The following is a 26,475-nucleotide window of genomic DNA, read 5'->3' as shown; positions in this document are numbered from 1 at the left end:
TTGATGTTTGATCCTGTGACTGTTAATGACTCCCAGGTCACAGTGTAAAAGAAAATGTCTCCTCTGTCTCTCTGGTGGTGCTGAAGGATATTGGTTTGTTTTTGCGAGGCTGTACATTGCAGTTTCTTTCTTGTAAAATAGGTTTTATATGCACTCCGTTCATAAAAGAACAACACCGAGGTTTACAGGGAGCTCTGCCTATCCTTAACTCTCCTGGTGGCACAGGTTCTTGACCCCTGGCTACCCTATGCTAATGAGATAGAATGTTACAGGCTGAGAACTGTAGGACTCTCAGAGCCAAAGATGGTTAATAAGCATGATGTGTGCCGACCAGGTCAAGATCCCCTCCTTGCAATCCAATACAGTAGAGGCCAGGGACATTTCATAGGGAACAGTCCCACTTTGAAACTGCCACTGACTCAATCCTCAACAACGCTGATATGCCCCAGGTGCGTATTGAACAGAGGCTGTTGAGGGGTAAGGAAGGACACTTGCCTCCAGATGTCTGTTTTTGGTAGTACTGAGCAATAAACAATTTTTTTCCTGTGAGATCAATGCGCACGTTGCACAGTTTTTCTAGAAATTAATCAGATACAGCCTGAACTGTGCAATGTAGTAGGGAGTTGTAGTTTCCAACAGGGCTAATATTCCACATAGTTTAGCGCATAAGATGCGGTAATTAACTACAATGGCCATAATCCATTGCGCATCTACTTATCCGGTCTGTGTTTCTTTTACACCTGCTGCAGAAGAGATAAAATAATGCGTGATTGTGAGTGGATATAGAGAGCAGCTGTTGCTCCTCAAGGTATCTCGAACTGAAAGTGCATGATCTAAATGATTGATAGTTGGTATTCAGCAGTCATGCCTTATTTACTTTGAAGAGCTACTAAAATAGTGATTTTGTCAGACAGAATAGACAGCAGCTCTGTAGAGATGAGATAATGACTTGGAATTAAATAATAGTCATCAAATAAAACACATTTTAATATACACAACAAGTGAGATATTTCTGATGTAATGTGAATGAAGGTTAATAGTTAATATGGTGATAAGCAGTAATGGACACTCACTACCATCATGGGACTTTTATTGTTTTATTGTGTGTTACAGCATTTAACCCACATAATGCATAGTGCATTGAATGTTTTAATAATTGAAACCGAAATCGAAACAGTGAAATATTTTTTGTAATCGAACCGAAACCGAACCAACCTCAGAAAGCACTAATTGCTCAGCACTCGTTTTTGGTCAGCTGCATAGCATTCTCGTTTCCCCTTGTGGTCTGTGGCTAACCTCAATGCCCCCAGGAAAGGGCTAGCTTTTGGGTTGAATGTGTGATGTGTTATTAAATGCATGTGTTTCTGTAACCTTTTAAGGAACAGTATCGGCTGTATCCTTTGTAGTGCAACAGTGCAGACTGGGAAGACGGTCCAAGGCCTGGAGCTTTGAGTTGATGTTTAGTTACCTTCATCTGCAGACATCGCCTCTTCAGTCTCCCCTAAGCCTGGCTTTCACTGGAGCATGGGTCTCTGTTCTCAATTGAAACCAGTGCGTCAGTTATGTTTTTCCCATAAAAAATATCAAGAGAATATTTTCTTTAAGTCCCCATAAGCAGACAGACGGGACCCAAACCACTCCTTTCCTGCATGATGCCTCAGACTCGCAGCCTGGTCACAGGCCCGCTGGGATGAGTATGAGGCAGAGATCAGTATGCAAACGAAGCACACAAACACACACACTGTGTAGATGGAGCAAAACTGCTTGCTCTGCACTAGTGCGCCGTTGGTCTCCTCCCACACTCAGACCCCAATGCTATTGGAGCACTGGAAATGAAGCACTGCTCATAGTGAACAATATTAGACCATTCTCTCTCTAAACCCTTTGAAAATTCTATTCTCCATAATCATCGCCTCTTTTCAATATGCTATGACAATTAAAACGGAGTGGCACTGAGCTAAGCTTCGCAGACGGAACAATGTTGAGAATGAGAATGAAAACATCCACTCTCCATGGAGAGGCCCTCAATTCTTGCCGTTGCTCAGCTACGCTCAGCTTGGGCTTGGCACGGGGGACTATTTTGACATTTCCGGAGAACTGGGAACCTAGTCAACCGTGTCAGAGTTCTCCGTTGTTAACCACAGCCTGGCTATCTGGGTACACTACTTTGTTGTACTGAGAGACAGGATCTTGGCTCACGCCTCCCTCCATCTAAGGCACAGTGCTGTGTGAGATGTATATGCTCTTGGCCGGCGTCTCACCCCGGTCTCTACTGTATTGAGAGAGAGGGACAGGTTCTTCGCCAAGGCCTCCTTCCCTTCATATACCTCCTACAGGTCTCACCCCCGCCTGCAGACACATAGCCCCACTAATCCCCCAAGTACTCCCCAGGGGCTGCCATCCAGGCTGGGCAACTGAGTCATATCTCTCCCCGACCCCACTGCTGCCTCTGGGTCTGGGCTACGCCAGCCGGAGCGCTGATCCGTCTGCCTGGCGCTGCGCCCACTGTGGGGGGCAAGGGGAAGCGGTGACAGGTGGTGTGGTGTGTCCGCTGGCCCTACTCTGCTGCCAGCTAAAGGTGAGGCTTGCGACTATGTGGGGATCTGTGGATTCCGCAGGAATCTCTTCCATAACTCCATACATACTCATCGACCAGTGCACCAAGATGAATCGCACTAGAATGTTAGTTACCCCTGTGTAGCCACATACCCCTTGCTAGTGACCCCTGCATCCATCTTTCTCCCCAAAAAGCGACCTAGTCCCCCAATGTGACTCATGAACATTCGTCCCGCCGTTCTTGATTTCTTCCTTTTTGTGGTGTATTTTTCTTGACATTTTAATTTGGACATTTTACTGCATTGTTAGGAAATAGTAACATAAGCATTTCGCTGCGCCGCTATAACACCTGCTAAACTGTGTACGCAACCAATAAACTTTGATTTGATTTTGATTTGAACAACAAATCTCTGCTTCCTCCCAAGCTTGTTGTTGCTGTGGCTGGCCCATGACCAGGCTAGAGCATATTTCTGCCCTTCCGAGGGATCTGTCTGTGTACATATGAAGGACTGGCCATCTGGTGACCCACTCACCCCTCCCCTAATGCACACCATGATATCCCCCAAAATCACTGCACCACGTGTCGTCTCAAAGTGACCATTCATCACATTCTGCATGGTGATGGTGATTGTCTCATTTCCTATTCATCATGACCTTCAATATATTGGCATTATTTTTATACCACATAACACAATGCCACAAACCCCAGTCATGCTGCAGCCAAATAGAGTACAGTAAAATGCGGCGAATCGCATCTCTGCATGTCTGTCAGACATATCAGTGTGGATGACGGATCACCAGCTCAAGCTGAACCTCGGCAAGACGGAGCTGCTCTTCCTCCCGGGGAAGGACTGCCCGTTCCATGATCTCGCCATCACGGTTGACAACTCCCTTGTGTCCTCCTCCCAGAGTGCTAAGAACCTTGGCGTGATCCTGGACAACACCCTGTCGTTCTCCACTAACATCAAGGCGGTGACCCGATCCTGTAGGTTCATGCTCTACAACATTCGCAGAGTACGACCCTGCCTCACACAGGAAGCGGCGCAGGTCCTAATCCAGGCACTTGTCATCTCCCGTCTGGATTACTGCAACTCGCTGTTGGCTGGGCTCCCTGTCTGTGCCATTAAACCCCTACAACTCATCCAGAACGCCGCAGCCCGTCTGGTGTTCAACCTTCCCAAGTTCTCTCACGTCACCCCGCTCCTCCGCTCTCTCCACTGGCTTCCAGTTGAAGCTCGCATCCGCTACAAGACCATGGTGATTGCCTACGGAGCTGTGAAGGGAACGGCACCTCCATACCTTCAGGCTCTGATCAGGCCCTACACCCAAACAAGGGCACTGCGTTCATCCACCACTGGCCTGCTGGCCCCCCTACCTCTGAGGAAGCACAGTTCCCGCTCAGCCCAGTCAAAACTGTTCGCTGCTCTGGCACCCCAATGTTGGAACAAGCTCCCTCACGACGCCAGGACAGCGGAGTCAATCACCACCTTCCGGAGACACCTGAAACCCCACCTCTTTAAGGAATACCTAGGATAGGATAAAGTAATCCTTCTAACCCCCCCCCCCCTTAAAAGATTTAGATGCACTATTGTAAAGTGGTTGTTCCACTGGATATCATAAGGTGAATGCACCATTTTGTAAGTCGCTCTGGATAAGAGCGTCTGCTAAATGACTTAAATGTAATGTAAATGTGAAAGTCCCCTGTTGCCCAAAGACTGAGATAAGAGGTGTAGCAGCTATCTCGTGTGTGAGCGGACACGTTTGTTTTGTCTCCCAGAGGAGAAGGAGTGTGTGTGACTCACAATCGCATTTCCTGCTGCAGCCAGGCGACAGCTGTGGCGGTGAGCTTTGCTCCGCATGTCTTTAGATTAGGACCTTGCCGCTACCCCCACCCCCCACCAGCATGCCGCGGCCACACCGCCATTGTTCCAGCTCAGCAACTTGGTTAGCCGACCTTGGGCCCCTCTGCAGCCCCCTGTCTTTTGCCTCCCCTGCCCCAAGACACTAGACAACATAGTTACAGGAATGTGTCTCTGCCGCCCAGCCAAGTTTGGAATGACCAAGAGAGAGGGACTGAGAGATGGAGAGAAAGGGTGCATGGACACAGAGAGAAAGGCAGAATGGGAAATGGACCCTTCTGCATAATCACCCGCCCCCCCTCTCTTACTTGGTTAATGGAATATCCCGGCCGGCAGACTGTAGACAGGGATTAACCCTCTCCTGGCCGACCCCCCACGTCTGACACTGCAGGGATGATATGGCAGTTTTGTACGCAACTGCAACGACCCCCATTTAGAGATCTGCATTAGTGTTAAAGAGATCAGATTTGTTGCTCTCCGTTTCGGGTTATTACAATGCATCACACACAGCGTAACTCATTCCCTGGCTTGAGTGCGTTGGACTGCACTGAATAAAGAGCCGTCCTCTCAGACGGATGCAATGAGTTGGCGGCGGAGGAGGAGAAAGCTGTGAGTGCCATGTGGGAGGAATCTCAAATGGTGCAGCACTTTGGCAGCCATTCACCTAGCAGCATCTATATCACAGGGACTGTTTCTGTATGATCAGTTTTTGGAGGTCAGGGGGAGAGTGAGAGATAAGGGAAAATAAATCTCGGCCAGTGAGCGCGGTGGCTCTGAACCAGAGGCAACCGGTCTTTTTATGATGCCTAATCATTATGATGGTAATGTTTTAATCTCAGTGCCTGTAGCAGCAAACTGATGGTCAACCTTATCAATAGGCTACTTTGATACGGACCTGCAACGATCTTTGTTCTCTCATTCCCTCTACGCCACCTGTATGTATCCTTTCACATCTTCACTGTCCTTCCACCACCATACAAGCCAAGGTCAGGATATTACTCTGTTTGTGCTTAGTCACTGTCCACTAAGCAGTTCACACTCCTTTTCGTCCCCACAGTGACTGTACGTACATACCCCAACCAGAAGCCATGGATTACAGGCAACATTCACACTGAGCTAAAGGGTAGAGCTGCCGCTTTCAAGGTGCGGGACTCTAACCCGGAAGCTTACAAGAAATCCAGCTATGCCCTGCGACGAACCATCAAACAGGCAAAGCGTCAATACAGTGCTAAGATTGAATCATACTACACTGGCTCCGACACTCGTCTTATGTGGCAGGGCTTGAAAACTATTACAGACTACAAAGGGAAGCACAGCCGCGAGCTGCCCAGTGACACGAGCCTACCAGACGAGCTAAATCACTTCTATGCTCGCTTCGAGGCAAGCAACACTGAGGCATGCATGAGAGCATCAGCTGTTCCGGACAACTGTGTGATCACACTCTCCGTAGCCGACGTGAGTAAGACCTTTAAACAGGTCAACATACACAAGGTTTCGGGGCTTGACGGATTACCAGGACGTGTGCTCCGGGCATGTGCTGACCAACTGGCAGGTGTCTTCACTGACATTTTCAACATGTCCCTGATTGAGTCTGTAATACCAACATGTTTCAAGCAGACCACCATAGTCCCTGTGCCCAAGAACACTAAGGCAACCTGCCTGAATGACTACAGACCCGTAGCACTCACGTCCGTAGCCATGAAGTGCTTTGAAAGGTTGGTAATGGCTCACATCAACACCATTATCCCAGAATCCCTAGACCCACTCCAATTTGCATTCCACCCAAACAGATCCACAGATGATGCAATCTTTATTGCACTCCACACTGCCCTTTCCCACCTGGACAAAAGGAACACTTATGTGAGAATGGTATTCATTGACTACGGCTCAGCGTTAAACACCATAGTACCCTCAAAGCTCATCACTAAGCTAAGGATCCTGGACTAAACACCTCCCTCTGCAACTGGATCCTGGACTTCCTGATGGGCCGCCCCCAGGTGGTGAGGGTAGGTAGCAACACATCTACCACGCTGTTCCTCAACACTGGAGCTCCCGAGGGGTGCGTGCTCAGTCCCCTCCGGTACTCCCTGTTCACCCACGGCTGCATGGCCAGGCACGACTCCAACACCATCATTAAGTTTGCAAACGACACAACAGTGGTAGGCCTGATCACCGACAATGACAGACGGCCTATAGGGAGGAGGTCAGAGACCTGGCCGAGTGGTGCCAGAATAACAACCTATCCCTCAACGTAACCAAGACTAAGGAGATGATTGTGGACTACAGGAAAAGGAGGACCGAGCACGCCCCCATTCTCATCGAAGGGGCTGTAGTGGAGCAGGTTGAGAGCTTCAAGTTCCTTGGTGTCCACATCAACAACAAACTAGAATGGTCCAAAGACAGTTGTGAAGAGGGCACGACAAAGCCTATTCCTCCTCAGGAAACTAAAAGGATTTGGCATGGGTCCTGAGATCCTCAAAAGGTTCTGCAGCTGCAACATCGAGAGCATCCTGACTGGTTGCATCACTGCCTGGTACTACAATTGCTCGGCCTCTGACCGCAAGGCACTACAGAGGGTATTGCGTACGGCCCAGTACATCACTGGGGCTAAGCTGCCTGCCATCCAGGACCTCTACACCAGGCGGTGTCAGAGGAAGGCCCTAAAAATTGTCAAAGACCCCAGCCACCCCAGTCATAGACTGTTCTCTCTACTACCGCATGGCAAGCGGTACCGGAGTGCCAAGTCTAGGACAAAATAGCTTCTCAACAGTTTTTACCCCCAAGCCATAAGACTCCTGAAAAGGTGATCAAATGGCTACCCGGACTATTTGCATTGTGTGCCCCCCCCCCCCAACCCCTCTTTTTACACTGCTGCTACTCTCTGTTTATCATATATGCATTGTTACTTTAACTATACATTCATGTACATACTACCTCAATTGGGCCGACCAACCAGTGCTCCTGCACATTGGCTAACCGGGCTATCTGCATTGTGTCCCCCCACCCACAACCCGCCAACCCATCTTTTACGCTACTGCTACTCTCTGTTCATCATATATGCATAGTCACTTTAACCATATCTACATGTACATACTTCCTCAATCAACCTGACTAACCCGTGTCTGTATGTAGCCTCGTTACTTTTATAGCCTCGCTACTCTATATAGCCTGTCTTTTTACTGTTGTTTTATTTATTTACCTACCTATTGTTCACCTAATACCTTTTTTGCACTATTGGTTAGAGCCTGTAAGTAAGCATTTCACTCTAAGGTCTACACCTGTTGTATTCGGCGCACGTGACAAAAATAACTTTGATTTGCTTCATCATCATTAGTGAATGGTGATAGTAGTGATTCCCTGTGGGGCACTGAAAGGATTTGTTAGCTCTTTCTCATTACATGAAGGCTGACTGTTCCACAATTGTTTCAGATGGTTTCTCTTTACCTGGCAAACCTGTATTATTAAATGTTTTAAAAAAAGGTGATATCAAATCATGGTGTCTTCAGATTCACGTTTTTCACACTGAATGACATTATCTTCTTTCTCCTGCAGACGTACTCTGGCCTCTTCTGTGTGGTGATAAACCCCTACAAGTACCTGCCCATCTACTCCGAGAACATCATTGAGATGTACAGGGGGAAGAAGAGACACGAGATGCCCCCTCACATCTACGCCATCTCAGAGTCCGCGTACAGATGCATGCTCCAAGGTAAGTTAAGGTTATCCCTCCCTTTACCACAACCATCAATGTCATTGCACAAAATATGCACATATGTTTGCTACACAGGGAAATTGTATGAATGATCTGATTCAGTCTACTGGAACCAGAAAGTCAAAGCCAACTTAACCGGTTGTTTTGGGATTAAGGCTGTTGTTGAGAGGCAGTCAACCAGTAGGAACGGTACATACTGATATTAGGACAGCCTTGTCTCCACTGTGGCAGGTGCACTTATCTCCCAGGTCTGTGATGTTAAGTGGAGCCTGATTGGATCATTTGTCATGTTAATTGTACATGGTCAGTTCCCCAAGGCCAGATGTTGTTGTTGTTGTGTTTCAATTTAAACTGTTGAATGCACCAAATTGGTGCATTGGTGAATGCACCAATTTGTAAGTCGCTCTGGATAAGAGCGTCTGCTAAATGACGTAAATGTAAATGTAAATGTTGCTAGGGGATGAACAGGCCATTATGTCATCATTTTAGTTTTGTCGATTCTTTTTATTGGGGGGGGGGGCCTTCTGTAAATTGTCGAAAGGTTACTTCTCCTGTTGCATTTGGCAGGGCATCTCCTTCAGCTCTACTGTTACAATACTCAAGGCTTTCATTCTCAAGTTACTGAACCAAAACAAGCCACGTGTCGCCATTGCCAACACTCATAAAAGTTGTTTAACAGTTGCCCCGTGATTTACGGGATTACTACTCAATTTCAACAGCTTTAGGGCCATTCATTTCACTAGAAGGCTTAATTGAAACCATCAGCTGAACCATGGTTTGTTGCATACTAAAGTCGCCCCCAATTATTTTGATTTAGTGCACTGGCCAACTCTGTATTATGTAGTAGTTGCCCTAAATTCATGCAAGCTTCTCAAGCATTATGGTATCAAATGGCACGCATTGAGGAAAAAGGGCTCTGTGGAAACAGTCCAAAGGAGCTGGTCTTATTTCTCTGTTCATATTTCCACCTCCAGAGAGAAATTAATTTTGCCAGCAATCTCTGGAATGTGGGGAGCACAGTGGAAAGGGGAAGTGAAGGATGACAGTTTTTTTCCCATGAAGTGCTGATACCTCAGAACTATGCACTTCTCAGCACCACTATGGGCTATAAGTACCAATGGGTCTAAATCTCAGTTTGAGAACCCAAAGCCTTTAGTCACTGCAGAGAGAATCCTCTTCAGATTGCCAGAGGCTTTGACTTTGTCTCTGGCATGGTCAAAATATGTTGACGCACTGCAAGTGTTGGGTGAAGAAAAACATACACCAAAAGCTTTATTAGAATTGCATCTGTTTCCATAACACAAGAAGGGTGAATGTATGTGACTCAAGTAGATTCACAATCCTATATGTGATGTTAAATCCAGCTAATAGACTTCATCCCATTTGAGTTGGTTTTTATCAACCGTAAATCTTCCAGGGGTTCGTGATGAGCGAGAACCTATCTCCTGCAGCGTCTACTAGCCTATAGGTTCTGCCCAGCAGGAGAAGCCTGCATAACCTCCTATTTGGTTTATTTGACATTTGGTTTATTTCATGTATTTTGTATCTTATACTCCAAGTAGAAATAGCCACATTATCTGTTTTAGAAACCCATTATTTTTAACCTTTATTTAACTAGGCAAGTCAGTCAAGAACAAATTCTTATTTTCAGGAACAGTGGGTTGACTGCCTTGTTCAGGGGCAGAACAACAGATTTGTACCTTGTCAGCTCGGGGATTCGATCTTGTAACTTATCGATTACTAGTCCAACACTCTAACCACTAGTCTACCTGCCGATCTGTCCTGTCCCAGACACCTGACTAAACCAACATATCATTCCTGGCAGCAATCAATTCTTCCCAGTCCCCCTTTCTCTCCCACTCTAATTTATCCAGAGTTTTTACACCAGCGTGTGTTTGTTTTTGCACAGCTCCTCTTGACATCTTAACTCTTTTTCTGGATCTTGGGGCGAGGGGCAGCTCCCCAGCAATACTATCTAGGCACAGACTCTGGATGTCCATAGGGCTGTGCTATTGGTGTGGATGCACATCACGGAGCACCATCCCATGACTGTCACAACAGACATCATAGAGAGATGTCTGAGAGATGTCTCTCTTTCCCTCTGCCTGATATAGCTGGGAGGCACCCCAGGCTGGGAGCTGTGACTGGGACCAGACCAGTGAGAGCAGAGAGGATGACCTGCATTTGGCAGCACAATGGGACATTTTGTCTCTGTGGCGAGGGCTTGTCCGTCCAGTGGGGGTTGGTTGTGACGGGTTGGGCAGTCCCGTCATCCAGGCCCTGCCTGGTGTCAGTTTAGACAAGGAGGAAGTTCTCTCTGTGTGGAGAATGTGTGCATTGACACTTCAAGTAGTGTCCTCTGTGAAGAATCTTCCCAAAGACACTGGTTGGATGTACTGGTAATGTAGTGGTAATGCCACTATTGGACATTGCATGTGCATGCAAATACATAGTGCTTCCCCAATCATACATTTGTTATGAGCCCTACTTGTCCCATGACCCAGTGAGTTTTTCCCATTACCCCCTTCACACCCTCCAGCTTTCTCACACCCTGAGCATCTGCATGGATGTAGGGGTGGGGTGCAGGGACTGGAGACTTGGACTCGGAATAAGTGCCATTCCAAATCCAAATCACTTCTTTGTTTTCGCTTAATTTCACCCATTTAAATGATGCATCAGTTTCTACCAATAACCAATTTAGAAATGAAAGGATACCTCTCAGGACCTGCAGTTCCTATGGACTTTTATGCGGGCTTGTCACAGTGGTAGTCATCGCCAGTATAGTCATCATGGCTAACCAGCCAACCAGCGGTTTGGCTCAAAAGGACGTTTGTAGGTTGGAGATTAGCAGATGCCAGCTGCTGCTCTGCTCCTGAGCAGGTCTATAACCTGATTCAGTTCAGTGATTAGGAGCTGGTATCCTGGACTGATTGTATGAAAATGTTGCTGGATCACTGCATAGTGTCATGGATATCAGCACAACATTATCTAAGTGCCATGATATCATCCCTAAATGCTGTGATCGTGACGACACTATCACATCCCTTTGGACATTAAAGCTAAAATTTAGCCACAAGGAACAGGCATTTGCTTCATGTAATTTATTAGGTTAAGTATACTTAACATGAACAATGCACATTGGTCAACATTTCTGCAACTGTGCCAGATTTAGCCAGCCGGATAATTTTCATCTGTAGTCCCTTAAGGGTGTCTAAACCTTTCCAGGGGCCAGTCATTATCCCAGCATTTCTGAGATGCCAGCCAATTGCCAGATGGAGGGTTAAATGAGGTGTAACGTTACAAAGCCCTGGTTGTTTAACTAGGCCTCCCCCCACCACAACTAGACCCACACATCTGCCATTAATTACTTCTCCAGATACTTTCCATAATCTCCCTCGTTGCTTTGGACTGATGGCGTCCAGTCAGTTACAAGGGGCTAATTTGAACATTTCTGGAACGTGTCGTTAAGAAATGCGAAGCGCTGATGTTCTCTTGAATGAAATCATGTGTTGGTTGAGAGAAGAAACGCCCATGTCAGCATGGGGATTTCAAGAGTGGACTGAACTCGCATCAACGGCAACACTGTCCCTCAGCAACATAGTTGTCCAACAGCAAGGCTTTGTGAGATTGAAGGGAAGAATGGCCTCTGTAAGGACTCTCCCTTGTGTTTGGATAGGCCATTAGGTCCACTCAAGGCAGATCTAAATTGTTCTCATAATCTTTGAGCAATAAGCCTACATTTGTCTCATGGGAACCCTCTCCGTCACTGAATGAATCAATCAAATAAAATGTGTGCAAAGGACAGTAACTTATGTCTTTTGTTAATAGTCTCAAAGATAACGGAATGTTAAGTAAATGGTGTGGAGGAACATTTCCGTGGATGGAGACCTCATGTACAATGTCATAGACTCAAAGCGATTGTGGGTGTGTTATTACGATGTAGGCCTAGTGTGTACACTCTGGGACCCGCTCTGCATCCCTTGACCCACCTGGTACCAATAAGACCTGTAATGGTTTTCATGGCCAAAGTTCTTTTGAAAAGAATCCAAGGCTTTGTGCCTAGCCCGCCTCGTCCATCCTGTGAGTACTAGAACACACTGAGTACACACAGAGATTATTGTTAGTCTATTTAAAAAGAGACCCACTACATAGTTAAGGAATTCCAAGTCAAGCCAAGAAAATCCACGCTTGATCTAATTTTCTGAATCAAATCAAATCACATTTTATTTGTCACATGGCCGTATACAACAGGTGTAGACCTTAACGTGAAATGCTTACTTACAAGCCCTTAACCAACAATGCAGTTCAAGAAATAGAGTTAAGAAAATATTTACTAAATAAACTAAAGTAAAAAAATATATATCAAAATGTAATACAAGAAAATTACATAACAATCTATTGTTTTGGTGAGTGTTCTCTTGCTGGTTCTGGTTCAGAAGAACATTGACCAGATGCAGTTATGGATGCTGAAAGTACTTGATGAATTACAGTACTGATTAATGTGTTTAATCAAATTCAATCCCTCATTTACTTTACATTCCTAGAAAAAAGGTTTCCAAAAGGGTTATTCGGCTGTCCCCATAGGAGAAACCTTTTTGGTTCCAGGTAGAACCATTTATGGTTCCATGTAGAATCGTCTGTGGAACCCAAAGCTGTTCTAGTTGGAACCAAAAGGGTTCTACCTGGAACCAACAAGGGTTATTCAAAGGGTTCTCCTATGGGGACAGCTAAGGTACCCTTTTAGGTTCTAGATAGTGTACCATGGGATTTTTATTAGCCTAATAGTTTGAACAGCTTGTGTGTACCATGTGATTTTTATTAGCCTAATTGGAGCAGCTTTGATTGAGTTAGCCTGCTCTGTTGCTTTTGTCATATGTTATGGAATTGAGATAACATTTGTCCCCCCCCCCAATTTCCATGTCTTTCTGGCCCTGAACTCATTCAACCTGCAGAGAATTTTTACCCTGAATATCAGCAGATTCAGCACTCCTCTAATGTTTCCAGCTGCCAAACATGGGAAGGATGTCCCTGGAGACACTCTGCAGTCTGAGCACCTAAACGACCGTGCCCTCCAGACAGAGCAGAGGTCTAGCTGTTTCTTTAGCCTCCCCTGAGATCCACGGCAGGCCCGGCAATACTGCAGCACATAGCCATTTTCCCTAGCGATATAATACGAGCGTGGTTGATGTCATAAACCTATAAAGTTCTGGAATATGCTGACAATGATCCATTTCTATGGCCTTTTCCCTCTAGGGTTTTTAAAACAGCTGGCATTAAGCCAGTGGAGCCAAATGCTCCACCATCACTGCCAACGCTCCACCATCATTATACCAACGCTACTTTGTACCACATTGAGGAAGCTAGAGAATATCCATTACCCTTGAACTTTTAAGTGTTTCTTGCAGTGACCAAACCTCTCTGCTGGCCCTTACAGTTCAATGGCAAGGAATGCAGGGGTGGCCATTGGGCTGCTGTATATCCTCTGGGTGAATAAAGAATAAATCATTGTCTACAGAGGCGGGAGGAGGCTAAGAGGACTCCTAATGACCCTGGGCGTGGGAGGAACGAAGCCACACAGAACACTGAGAGGGCAAGGCCTGCTGATTACCCGTTTCCTTTTCTGTCCGGGGTTAGGGTGAGACTGACTGCAGCTATAGCCAAGTCATCCCTTTTCTGTTGCGTAAGGATTTTGGTTCTGTAGTGACAGTTTGAGGATAGAGAGAGAGGAATGACGTTAGAACATTGAAGAATGTGTTTGATCTCACCCGTGGAATTCAGCCTCGGTCAGGCCTGGATTGAACGATACAAGGGATGGGAAATGTCATCTCTGTCTTAGTGACATCCACAAGAACCCTCTCAACATTCCATGGTGTCCAAAGTGTTCAGTATGCTACATGTGCTTCTCCCTTTGAAACACCTTTCATGTTTCGTCTTGAATTTAATTTATTACAACATCTTGGCTCAGGAATACAATGGCTTCAGATCAGGAACCCCAGGTCTACGTTCTCCCCTTTGTTTTGGCCTTGGTTTGGACTGAGCCCTGGTCGTTAGAGGAATGCGGTCTCCCGTGCTCTAAGGGGGCCTTTCTGACGGTCCGGCAGGTGGTCTTGTGGCTGGCCTCTCTCGCTGGCCTCTCTCTGGGAAGCTGTAGATGAGGTCACAATCAGTCCCTCCAGTTTGTGTGACTAATAAAAAATTACTTCAAACCACTACCCGCCAAATTCCTGCGCCCGTCGGTCGCCCGTCTCGGGACAGCTGGTTCTGTTTCTCAGCCAGGCCTGAGCCACATTGGCTGTCTACTCATCTGAAAAAAATACACAATGTGCCATGCTCACAGTGAGAATTCCTCTCTGTGTTGTCACCCAGCGTGGATTGGCTTTTGGCAGAGCTAGCATACAGTAAATGAGCCCTGTTCAATGTTCTCAGGGCCTTGGTAAGCTCTTAATAATGGGCTACTTTTTTGTCATCAGACTTTCAACTTCTGGGTTTTTCCCTCAGGTCAGTCTCAAGATATGGGGAAAAGATATTGAACATCTATGTTACTTTACCAGAATGGCAGGTGTGTTACCTTGCATTATACCCCATGGTCTAAGTATTCTAAATATTGAAGTAGGACAAGGCCTCAGGCTCTGGCTTAAAACCTGTTACGGCTAGACGTTCCACTAGCGGAACCCCTCGACAACATCCGGTGAAATGGCAGAGCGCCAATTTCAAATTAAATGACTCTAAATATTAAACTTTCATGAAATCACAAGTGCAATACATCAAATTAAAGCTTAACTTGTTGTTAATCCAGCCGCCGTGTCAGATTTCAAAAAGGCTTTATGGCAAAAGTAAACCATGCGATTATCTGAGGACAGCACCCCGTCATACAAATGCATAACTAATCATTTTCAACCAGGGAGGTGCGACACGAAAGTCAGAAATAGCGATATAAAAAAATGCCTTACCTTTGATGATCTTCTTCTGTTGGCACTCCAAAATGCCCACAAATGATCCTCACAAATGATCCTTTTGTTCGATAATGTCCGTCTTTATATCCATAAAAACTCAGTTTAGCTACCGCGCTTCAGTCAAAAATCCACAGTTTCCCTCCGTCAAGATGCATACAAAATGAATCCCAAACGTTACTAATAAACTTTTCCAAACAAGTCAAACAACGTTTATAATCAAACCTTAGGTATCCTGTTACGCAAATAAACAATACAATTTAAGACGGAGAATCGTTATTGTCTTTACCGGAGATAAACAAAAAGAACGCACACTCGTCCATGAGCAAGGAAACACTACAAGCCAAAATGGGAGCCACCTAGAAAAAATACAATTTCTGGGTCATTTTTCCAAAAACCAGCATGAAACTCTTTCTAAAGACTGTTTACATCTAGTGGAAGCCCTAGGAACTGCAACTATAATTATAGTACTAGCCATTGAAAATAGAGGTAAGCTGAATTTCTTTGGGGGGTGGGGGTTTCCTCTGGGTTTCGCCTGCCATATCAGTTCTGTTATACTCACAAACATAATTCTAACAGTTTTAGAAACTTTTGAGTGTTTTCTATCCAAATCTACCAATTATATGCATATCCTAGCTTCTGGGCCTGAGTAACAGGCAGTTTACTTTGAGCACGCTTTTCATCCGGACGTGAAAATAGTGCCACCTAGCCAGAAGAGGTTGATTGAGATTCCCTTCCCTTACTTTCTGTCACTCCCCGTCACTCCCTCTGTCCTTGCTGTGGCAGCTGTAGTCCAGTAGTACACAACCTGTCTCCTGTAATTTATCTCACTCCTGAGGTAAATATTAAACGTGTACTGTACCAGGTGCCTTGGTCTGGGTCACGTAAACAACGCACACTGAATAAATGTTCAGATGTCCGGGGCTGTCTAACTTCTCAAAATGATGAATTCTCCAGTTAGCCTAGCCTATCATGTTTCTCTTCTAAGGACCCATTTCTCAGGAAAGATTCACATTGGAAATGGAACCTAGATTTGCTGGGTCTGTCTATTTTTTTATTTGTCATCTATAAGTCGATGTTGGTGTCTGAGGACCATCTCCTGGTTCTGCCCGTATCAGAAGCCCTGCCACTGCTGTTTAATGGCCCCATAGCAGAAGCTTCAAACCACTGCTGTTGCCACTGCCACTGCTGTTGAATGGCCCCATATCAGAAGCCCTGCCAGTGCTGTTTAATGGCCCCATATCAGAAGCCCTGCCAGTGCTGTTGAATGGCCCCATAGCAGAAGCCCTGCCACTGCTGTTGAATGGCCCCATAGCAGAAGCCCTGCCACTGCTGTTGAATGGCCCCATAGCAGAAGCCCTGCCACTGCTGTTGAATGGCCCCATAGCAGAAGCCCTGCCACTGCTGTTGAATGGCCCCATAGCAGAAGCCCTGCCACTGCTGTTGAATGGCCCCATAGCAGAAGCCCTGCCACTGCGGTTTAATGGCCCCATAGCAGAAGCCCTGCCACTGCTGTTGAATGGCCCCATAGCAGAAGCCCTGCCACTGCGGTTTAATGGCCCCATAGCAGAAGCCCTGCCACTGCTGTTGAATGGCCCCATAGCAGAAGCCCTGCCACTGCGGTTTAATGGCCGTTTCAGGGGCCAGGGGTTTTGCCTCTTAGACCCCATTCACAAGCAGGCACTCCACAGTGTTTGTTTTTGTGAGTGTTATATTGATTGCTTTAAGCACAGATGATGGCTAACAGGGACCAGGCACAGAGGAACAGTCCAAAACCCCCTATTGACCGCCTGCCAGCTGTTTGCCGTCAAAGACAGCTTTGCAGGCTGTGAACGCCTCTCGACCAATCATAATGCCTTGCTGGAATAAACTGTTTTATAATGAGACGGTAACAGAAAGGGGGAGAGGATTGGTGCATGTAGGCTATGTCAGAGAGAACATACACTGAGTGTACAAAACATTAGAAACATCTTCCTAATATTGAGTTGCAACCCCTGGTGCATGGACTCTACAAGGTGTCGAAAGCGTTCCACATGGATGCTGGCCCATGTTGACTCCAATGCTTCCCACAGTTGTCAAGTTGGCTGGATGTCCTTTGGGTGGTGGACCATTCTTGATACACACGAGAAAATGTTGAGTGTGAAAAACCCAGCAGCATTGCAATTCTTGACACACTCAAACCGGTGAACCTGGCACCTACTACCATACCCCATTCAAAGACACTTAAATATTTTGTCTTGCCCATTCCCCTCTGAATGGCACACATTCACAATCCATGTCCTAATTGTTTCAAGGTTTAAAAATCCTTCATTAACCCGTCTCCTCTCCTTCAACTACACTGATTTAAAGTGGATTTAACAGGTGACATCAATAAGGGATTATAGCTTCCACCTGGATTCACCTGGTCAGTCATGTCATGGAAAGTGTAATATTTTGTACACTCTGTGTAAATACAGTATAATCTGACTCGACCCTTAAGCACTGCTGGAGTCCTGCCCGATGTACAGGCTTGTAACTGCTCCTGAGGTGTTATACTAACAAACTGACCACTCTAATGCTTTAATGGGATAGCTTTTCCATGCCTCTCCACACATTGTAGACTGCAAAATTGGACAATTGCAGCAATCCTTCGCTCCCCTGCTTGCTGAATTATAGTCAAACTGTCAACAAAGTTTTAGGATGTTGGACCTGGTCCTTCTGAATGTACAGGCCAGGGCAACAAAACCCACATCTCATTTTATTGTGGAATGGCTGTAAACACCCAATGTTCCTCAGTCAGTCAAATGGATAGAGCAGTCCATACATGTTCAGTACAGGTGTTTTCCGTATATGGCCAGGTATTTGTCCATACATGGTCAGTACAGGTGTTCTTTGTACATGGCCAGGTATTTGTCCATATATGGTCCGTACAGGTGTCGTCATACAGTAGATGTGAACGAGAGGCTTGCCTTCTGCCTTAGTCTTGAGTGAAGCCGAAATCACATGGAGAGACGCCCGTAGCGAGCGTCAATTCACATACACTGCATAGCGTATGCCAATGAAAATCCATAATAAACAGTTATCTATGTTCCCTATGAAGCCCCTGAGCGTTATTGTTGTGAGTTCCTTAGATGTCCTATGGGAGCCACCGTACCTGTGCTAAACCAAGTCTTGTTCTTCTATGTAAGCGGTCCTCAAGTGTTCCAGTCGTAGCCTGCCTAGGCTACATGCCTATGAAATCAACAAAGGTAGGCTGCGACCTTAGCTACAGCCCAATACATTTTAAACTACATCTTTAGTCTACTTAGCATAGAGGAATTGTAATGATCTTCCCTAATTCTTTTCTACAAACGACCCCAAGCAATCTATCTGGTTATTTTACCAGAATTGCTCCGTGTAGACGCGTGAAAAATAGACTTGCTTGCTAATTTGACGTGCTATGATGCTGTTGACACTCGCGGCATGTCTGTTTTCTCTCACTCATATGCATTCTATTTCCAGCATGAGCACACTTTTCGTTAGAATTGAGCTTGAGGCTCGTGGCTGGCAGGGATGTGAACTGGAATGTGTGGAATGAGTCTGGTCACTGCATCAATCCAGCAGGGGGGATCTGAAGGGGAGGGGTAATAATGGGGAAGCAGTCTGCCCACAGTCTACAGTGTGAGATAGGCCCTATCCACCCTGTCTCGTGACTGGTTGGAACTTCCCCTGGAGGAGCCAGGCCAACCAACAATGATCTTCATTTTACTCTGGTTTGGACTCTGATATCTGCTGACTGACATACTACTGCTCACCACACAACACTTGGACGATGCCTTATTTGTTGCAGAGTACATCTGCTATAAGTTATCAGTGCTCAGAGTTCATTTTGAGACATTTCCTCTCTCTTTTTTCTTAAACAGATGAAAACTAGACTATCCTCAATTAAAGCTACAGACCACCAGTTTGTCTTCATTATCCACCACGGCACAGTAGATGTGTTGTACCTCTATTTATATCAAACTGGTTTCTGAGGTCTTCCTCCTTCAAAGCCATTTTGTTAACAGCAAAAGTGACCTCTGGAGCTGGGTTTTCAGAGCCGAGTGTTTCCACTCCATTGCCTTTCCTTAATGCATTAGCCTTCAATAGTGGAGGCTGGACTAGGCCCAGCGAGCCACAGGCTCACAATGAGCTCACTGTCTGTGGGCTGAGACCAGCTCCCTCTGCCCCCTTTGCTCTTCTCTCCCTCGTCCTATCTTCCCTTGTCTCCTCTCCGTCACAAACGCCACACGCAGAGCCACTGTGCCCAAGATGTCCTCCAAGTTTTCACTTTGTCACAGGTTTGAAAGATGGTGACGTGTTTTGTTTTTGTTGTGCATGGTCTGTGGAGGAGCTCAAGTGGAGCCATCCATCCAAGCCTGGTGGTTAACTTGTTAATTAGGCTATAAATTATTAAGTAATTATTCTATTATCTTGAGCATTAATAACAGAACTTTGGTACTGCCTTTTTCCCTCCCATGAGGCAGTCCATTACTAAAGAATTGGCCAAACACCGTACAACTGAATAGGTTTTTAAATCATTTGTATTCTTTCTTCAAATATTTTAACAACCAATCCTATCCTATTCCGTGGAGCAGCCTTTTGAGGCCATCCAAAAATAATCAAGTCATGTGAAGCTGGAAAGAACACTACCAATCATGTGAATCCCACACAACGGTTCTCATGACTAGGCTATAAAACACTGTTACAGAAATAACAGCTCTTCTTGGTTCCCCATCTATGCCCACCATGGCTTCTACCCCTCAAATAGTTATCAGAGTTTTACGATCTTGGAGAGGTTGTTGAGGTTGATACATTGGCATGAATGAATGGAATTCAAGAACATCCTCTTGACTCGACTATATCCTTCCCGCATCTGCAGCTGGCCAGATAAAGTGAGAGATGTTTCCACAGCAGCCTTGCTGTCTGGGCTGTTTTTGCGTCTGAAAGAGATTTTGGATGTAAAGGGAGACACAGGGAGGATGAGACAATGGTGTGTGTGCGTGCTTCTCAGTACGGCCATGCGTAGAGCAGCGGATGATGACATCATACCATGAAATGCCTGTAAATCCTTGTGCATCAGTGAGAATGTGTCAAGCCAGCCCCCCCGCCCGTCATCAAAGCCAGGAAGAACCTGCTCAAATCAAGGAAGCTGCACTGTCCCTGATGAGCCATCCAGCTGTGCCTGAGTCCCCCCCCTGTTTTCCTCAGGCATCCCTATCTACAGAACAACCCATCCGGCTCTGGCCTCTCTCCTCTCTCCAGTTCATTCTTTCACACCAGCTCTCTCCCTCCATCAGAAGACCGGGCCAGGACTGCCTCTCTCTCTGTGACAATACTGGGCCAAATTAGAATAGTTATGGCTACTGTAGCGAAGGACATTAGCATTTCATAAGAGTTTGTGCGTGCAGCGTCTCATGGTTGAATGATCGCCCTCCTTCCACCACAAGTGTTATTTTATTCATGTATATCGTGTTAGCTGTGCAGGGCTGGAATCGCAAATGAGCTCATCCAGGACAGAAATTGAATCCGAACATTCCCTCCAGGTCAAGACAAAGCCTCACCTTCAGGGAAATTGAGCAACTATTCAGGTACCATCCCTTCCTCTGATGCCTTTTAAAGGGTCTTAGTCTATTGCACAGGCTTGTGTCTTTACCGTGTCCAGGGGTGTGAAAGACCTTAATATCCGAGAGAGAGAGTGTCACTTCCAGTGGCTCAGGAAGAGGTCATGGAAATGTCAGTGGCCAGCCGCCATCTGTAGCGGAAACGGTGAATGACTGTTGGCCTCAGCTGAGACAGAAGAGGGGGGAAAACCCATCTGTAGAATCTGTAGCGGAGACGGTGAAAGACTGTTGGCCTCAGCTCAGACAGAAGAGGGGGGAAAACCCATCTGTAGAATCTGTAGCGGAGACGGTGAAAGACTGTTGGCCTCAGCTCAGACAGAAGAGGGGGGAAAACCCATCTGTAGAATCTGTAGCGGAGACGGTGAAAGACTGTTGGCCTCAGCTCAGACAGAAGAGGGGGGAAAACCCATCTGTAGAATCTGTAGCGGAGACGGTGAAAGACTGTTGGCCTCAGCTCAGACAGAAGAGGGGGGGAAACCCCATCTGTAGAATCTGTAGCGGAGACGGTGAAGACTGTTGGCCTCAGCTCAGACAGAAGAGGGGGGGAAACACATCTGTAGAATCTGTAGCGGAGACGGTGAAGACTGTTGGCCTCAGCTCAGACAGAAGAGGGGGGGAAACCCCATCTGTAGAATCTGTAGCGGAAACGGTGAAGACTGTTGGCCTCAGCTCAGACAGAAGAGGGGGGGAAACCCCATCTGTAGAATCTGTAGCGGAGACGGTGAAAGACTGTTGGCCTCAGCTCAGACAGAAGAGGGGGGGAAACCCCATCTGTAGAATCTGTAGCGGAGACGGTGAAGACTGTTGGCCTCAGCTCAGACAGAAGAGGGAGGGAAACCCATCTGTAGAATCTGTAGCGGAGACGGTGAAGACTGTTGGCCTCAGCTCAGACAGAAGAGGGGGGGAAACCCCATCTGTAGAATCTGTAGCGGAAACGGTGAAGACTGTTGGCCTCAGCTCAGACAGAAGAGGGGGGGAAACCCCATCTGTAGAATCTGTAGCGGAAACGTTGAAAGACTGTTGGCCTCAGCTCAGACAGAAGAGGGGGGGGAAACCCATCTGTAGAATCTGTAGCGGAGACGGTGAAGACTGTTGGCCTCAGCTCAGACAGAAGAGGGGGAAAACCCATCTGTAGAATCTGTAGCGGAAACGTTGAACGACTGTTGGCCTCAGCTCAGACAGAAGAGGGGGAAAACCCATCTGTAGAATCTGTAGCGGAAACGTTGAACGACTGTTGGCCTCAGCTCAGACAGAAGAGGGGGAAAACCCATCTGTAGAATCTGTAGCGGAAACGGTGAACGACTGTTGGCCTCAGCTCAGACAGAAGAGGGGGAAAACCCATCTGTAGAATCTGTAGCGGAAACGGTGAAAGACTGTTGGCCTCAGCTCAGACAGAAGAGGGGGGAAAACCCATTTGGAGACGGGAGAAGCAAATGAAACATGTCCCGCTTCTGAGTCTGGTTTAATATCAAACGGTTTCCAATGTAGTTCTTCAGATGTGGTCAAAAACATGATTATTACGTCAAAGAATTCATATTTGTGACGCAAAGCAAACATTAATATGACCGACTGCCCACAACAAATGGCAACATCATGCTAACAGATTCCTGTTTTGCTACATTGGTTGTAGGACTACTTATATTACACATCAAGACTTTTCTCCACAACCCTTTTTATTTTATTTGATTTATTTCACCTTTATTTAACCAGGTAGGCAAGTTGAGAATAAGTTCTCTTACAATTGCGACCTGGCTAAGATAAAGCAAAGCAGTTTGACACATACAACAACACAGAGTTACACATGGAGTAAAACAAACATACAGTCAATAATACAGTAGAAAAATATGTCTATATACAATGTGAGCAAATGAGGTGAGATAAGGGAGGTAAAGGCAAAAAAAGGCCATGGTGGCGAAGTACATACAATATAGCAAGTAAAACACTGGAATGGTAGATTTGCATTGGAAGAAAGTGCAAAGTAGAAATAGAAATAATGGTGTGCAAAGTAATGGTGTGCAAAATAATGGTGTGCAAAATAAATAAATACAGTAGGGGAAGAGGTAGTTGTTTGGGCTAAATTATAGATGGGTTATGTGCAGGTGCAGTAATCTGTGAGCTGCTCTGACAGCTGGTGCTTAAAGCTAGTGAGGGAGATAAGTGTTTCCAGTTTCAGAGATTGTTGTAGTTCGTTCCAGTCATTGGCAGCAGAGAACTGGAAGGAGAGGCGGCCGAAGGAGGAATTTGTTTTGGGGTTGACCAGTGAGGTATACCTGCTGGAGCGCGTGCTACAGGTGGGTGCTGCTATGGTGACCAGCGAGCTGAGATAAGGGGGGACTTTACCTAGCAGGGTCTTGTAGATGACCTGAAGCCAGTGGGTTTGGCGACGAGTATGAAGCGAGGGCCAGCCAACGAGAGCGTACAGGTCGCAGTGGTGGGTAGTATATGGGGCTTTGGTGACAAAACGGATGGCACTGTGATAGACTGCATCCAGTTTCTTGAGTAGGGTATTGGAGGCTATTTTGTAAATGACATCGTCGAGGATCGGTAGGATGGTCAGTTTTACGAGGGTATGTTTGGCAGCATGAGTGAAGGATGCTTTGTTGCGAAATAGGAAGCCAATTCTAGATTTAACTTTGGATTGGAGATGTTTGATGTGAGTCTGGAAGGAGAGTTTACAGTCTAACCAGACTCCTAGGTATTTGTAGTTGTCCAAATATTCTAAGTCAGAACCGTCCAGAATAGGGATACTGGACGGGGGGCAGGTGCAGGCAGCGATCGGTTGAAGAGCATGCATTTAGTGTTACTTGTATTTAAGAGCAGTTGGAGGCCACGGAAGGAGAGTTGTATGGCATTGAAGCTCGTCTGGAGGTTAGTTAACACAGTGTCCAAAGAAGGGCCAGAAGTATACAGAATGGTGTCGTCTGCGTAGAGGTGGATCAGAGACTCACCAGCAGCAAGAGCGACATCATTGATGTATGCAGAGAAGAGAGTCGGCCCAAGAATTGAACCCTGTGGCACCCCCATAGAGACTGCCAGAGGTCCGGACAACAGGCCCTCCGATTTGACACACTGAACTCTATCAGAGAAGTAGTTGGTGAACCAGGCGAGGCAATCATTTGAGAAACCAAGACTATTGAGTCTGCCGATGAGGATGTGGTGATTGACAGAGTCGAAAGCCTTGGCCAGGTCAATGAATACGGCCGCACAGTATTGTTTCTTATCGATGGCGGTTATGATATCGTTTAGAACCTTGAGCGTGGCTGAGATGCACCCATGACCAGCTCTGAAACCAGATTGCATAGCGGAGAAGGTGCGGTGGGATTCGAAATGGTCGGTAATCTGTTTGTTGACTTGGCTTTCGAAGACCTTAGAAAGGCAGGGTAGGATAGATATTGGTCTGTAGCAGTTTGGGTCAAGAGTGTGTCCCCCTTTGAAGAGGGGGATGACCACAGCTGCTTTCCAATCTTTGGGAATCTCAGACGACACGAAAGAGAGGTTGAACAGGCTAGTAATAGGGGTTGCAACAATTTCGGCAGATCATTTTAGAAAGAAAGGGTCCAGATTGTCTAGCACGGCTGATTTGTAGGGGTCCCGATTTTGCAGCTCTTTCAGAACATCAGCTGACTGGATTTGGGAGAAGGAGAAATGGGGAAGGCTTGGGCGAGTTGCTGTGGGGGGTGCAGTGCTGTTGACCGGGGTAGGGGTAGCCATGTGGAAAGCATGGCCAGCCGTAGGAAAATGCTTATTGAAATTCTCAATTATAGTGGATTTATCGGTGGTGACAGAGTTTCCTATCTTGTCGGCAGCTGGGAGGAGGTGCTCTTATTCTACATGGACTTTACAGTGTCCCAGAACTTTTTTGAGTTTGTGTTGCAGGAAGCAAATTTCTGCTTGAAAAAGCTAGCCTTGGCTTTTCTAACTGCCTGTGTATATTGGTTTCTAACTTCCCTGAAAAGTTGCATATCACTGGGGCTGTTTGATGCTAATGCAGAACGCCACAGGATGTTTTTGTGTTGGTTAAAGGCAGTCAGGTCTGGAGAGAACCAAAGGCTATATCTGTTCCTGGTTCTAAATTTCTTGAATGGGGCTGCTATTTAAGATGGTGAGGAAAGCATTTAAAAATAAATAACCAGGCATCATCTACTGACGGGATGAGGTCAATATCCTTCCAGGATGCGGGCCAGGTCGATTAGAAAGGCCTGCTCGCTGAAGTGTTTCAGGGAGCGTTTGACCGCTGACCCATTACGGATGCAGGCAATGAGGCAGTGATCGCTGAGATCTTGGTTGAAAACAGCAGAGGTGTATTTAGAGGGCAAGTTGGTTAGGATGATATCTATGAGGGTGCCCGTGTTTACGGCTTTGGGGTGGTACCTGGTAGGTTCATTGATAGTTTGTGTGAGATTCAGGGCATCAATCTTAGATTGTAGGATTGCTGGGGTGTTAAGCATGTCCCAGTTTAGGTCACCTAGCAGCACGAACTCTGAAGATAGATGGGGGGCAATCAGTTCACATATGGTGTCCAGAGCACAGCTGGGGGCAGAGGGTGGTCTATAGCAGGCAGCAACGGTGAGAGACTTGTTTTTAGAGAGGTGAATTTTTAAAAGTAGAAGTTCAAATTGTTTGGGTACAGACCTGGATAGTAGGACAGAACTCTGCAGGCTATCTCTGCAGTAGATTGTAACACCGCCCCCTTTGGCCGTTCTATCTTGTCTGAAAATGTTGTAGTTAGGGATGGCGATTTCAGAGTTTTTGGTGGTCTTCCTAAGCCAGGTTTCAGACACAGCTAGGACATCCGGGTTGGCAGAGTGTGCTAAAGCAGTGAATAAAACAAACAAACTTTACAGAAGTCATCAAAAGAGAGCACCTGGGGAATAGGAGTGGAGCTAGGCACTGCAGGGCCTGGATTCACCTTTCCATCGCCAGAGGAACAGAGGAGGAGTAGGATAAGGGTACGGCTAAAAGCTATGAGAATTGGTCGTCTAGGACGTCCGGAACAGAGAGTAAAAGGAGCAGGTTTCTGGGGGCGATAAAATAGCTTCAAGGTATAATGTACAGACAAAGGTATGGTAGGATGTGAATACGGTGGAGGTAAACCTAGGCATTGAAGTGATGATGAGGGAGATATTGTCTCTAGAAACATCATTGAAACCAGGTGATGTCATAGCATGTGTGGGTGGTGGAACTGAAAGGTTGGATAAGGTATAATGAGCAGGGCTAGAGGCTCTACAGTGAAATAAGCCAATAAACACTAACCAGAACAGCAATGGACAAGACATATTGACATTAAGGAGAGGCATGCTTAGCCGAGTGATCATAAGGGTCCAGTGAGTAGTGAGGTTGGTTGGGGTCACGGCGATTCAGACAGCGAGCCGGGTCATGGGTAGCAAGCTGGCAGAAGATGGACCAATCCAATTGGCAAAATAGTTATAGTGGCCCAAGAAAATTGTCCGATAGACCTATTCAGATAGCAGCCGATAAGACAGCTAACGATTAGAGGGCCGCAGATGGGCGTTCAGGTTACGTCGCGACGGAGGGGCCAGTTGGATAACTCCCTCGGGCAGATAACGTCGGTAGGCCAGTCGTGAAGGCCCGGAAGGGCTCCGCATCGGCAGTAAAACGGGTCCGGATAGGTGATTGTAGCCCTGGAGTGGCTGATGGAACTCTTCAGCTGGCTAGCTCCGGAATAATTGATGTTTGCTCCGGGACCGACGTTAGCCAATAGTCACTCGGATAGCAGCTAGCTAGCTGCAAGATCCAGGTGTAAATGTCCAGAGCTT

The 26,475-nt window shown here is 46.4% G+C and overlaps 1 protein-coding gene across 8 annotated transcripts in view; it reads left to right on the top strand.

Moving 5' to 3' along the window:
* The window catches only part of LOC106564681 (myosin-10), a 100,123-nt gene that overhangs the window by 16,265 nt on the left and 57,383 nt on the right, over nt 1-26,475 (top strand). For all 8 annotated transcript variants that reach the window (XM_014130918.3, XM_014130916.3, XM_082958815.1 and 5 more), the window contains exon 3: nt 7,968-8,124. In XM_014130918.3, the coding sequence (XP_013986393.1) occupies nt 7,968-8,124 (157 nt within the window). The remainder of the gene's footprint in view (nt 1-7,967; nt 8,125-26,475) is intronic.

This window comes from Salmo salar, chromosome 12, assembly GCF_965601325.2.
Source record: "Salmo salar chromosome 12, fSalSal1, whole genome shotgun sequence".
Taxonomy (NCBI): domain Eukaryota; kingdom Metazoa; phylum Chordata; class Actinopteri; order Salmoniformes; family Salmonidae; genus Salmo; species Salmo salar.
The sequence above is the reverse complement of the archived record's forward strand: the minus strand, read 5'-3'. Positions and strand labels throughout refer to the sequence as shown.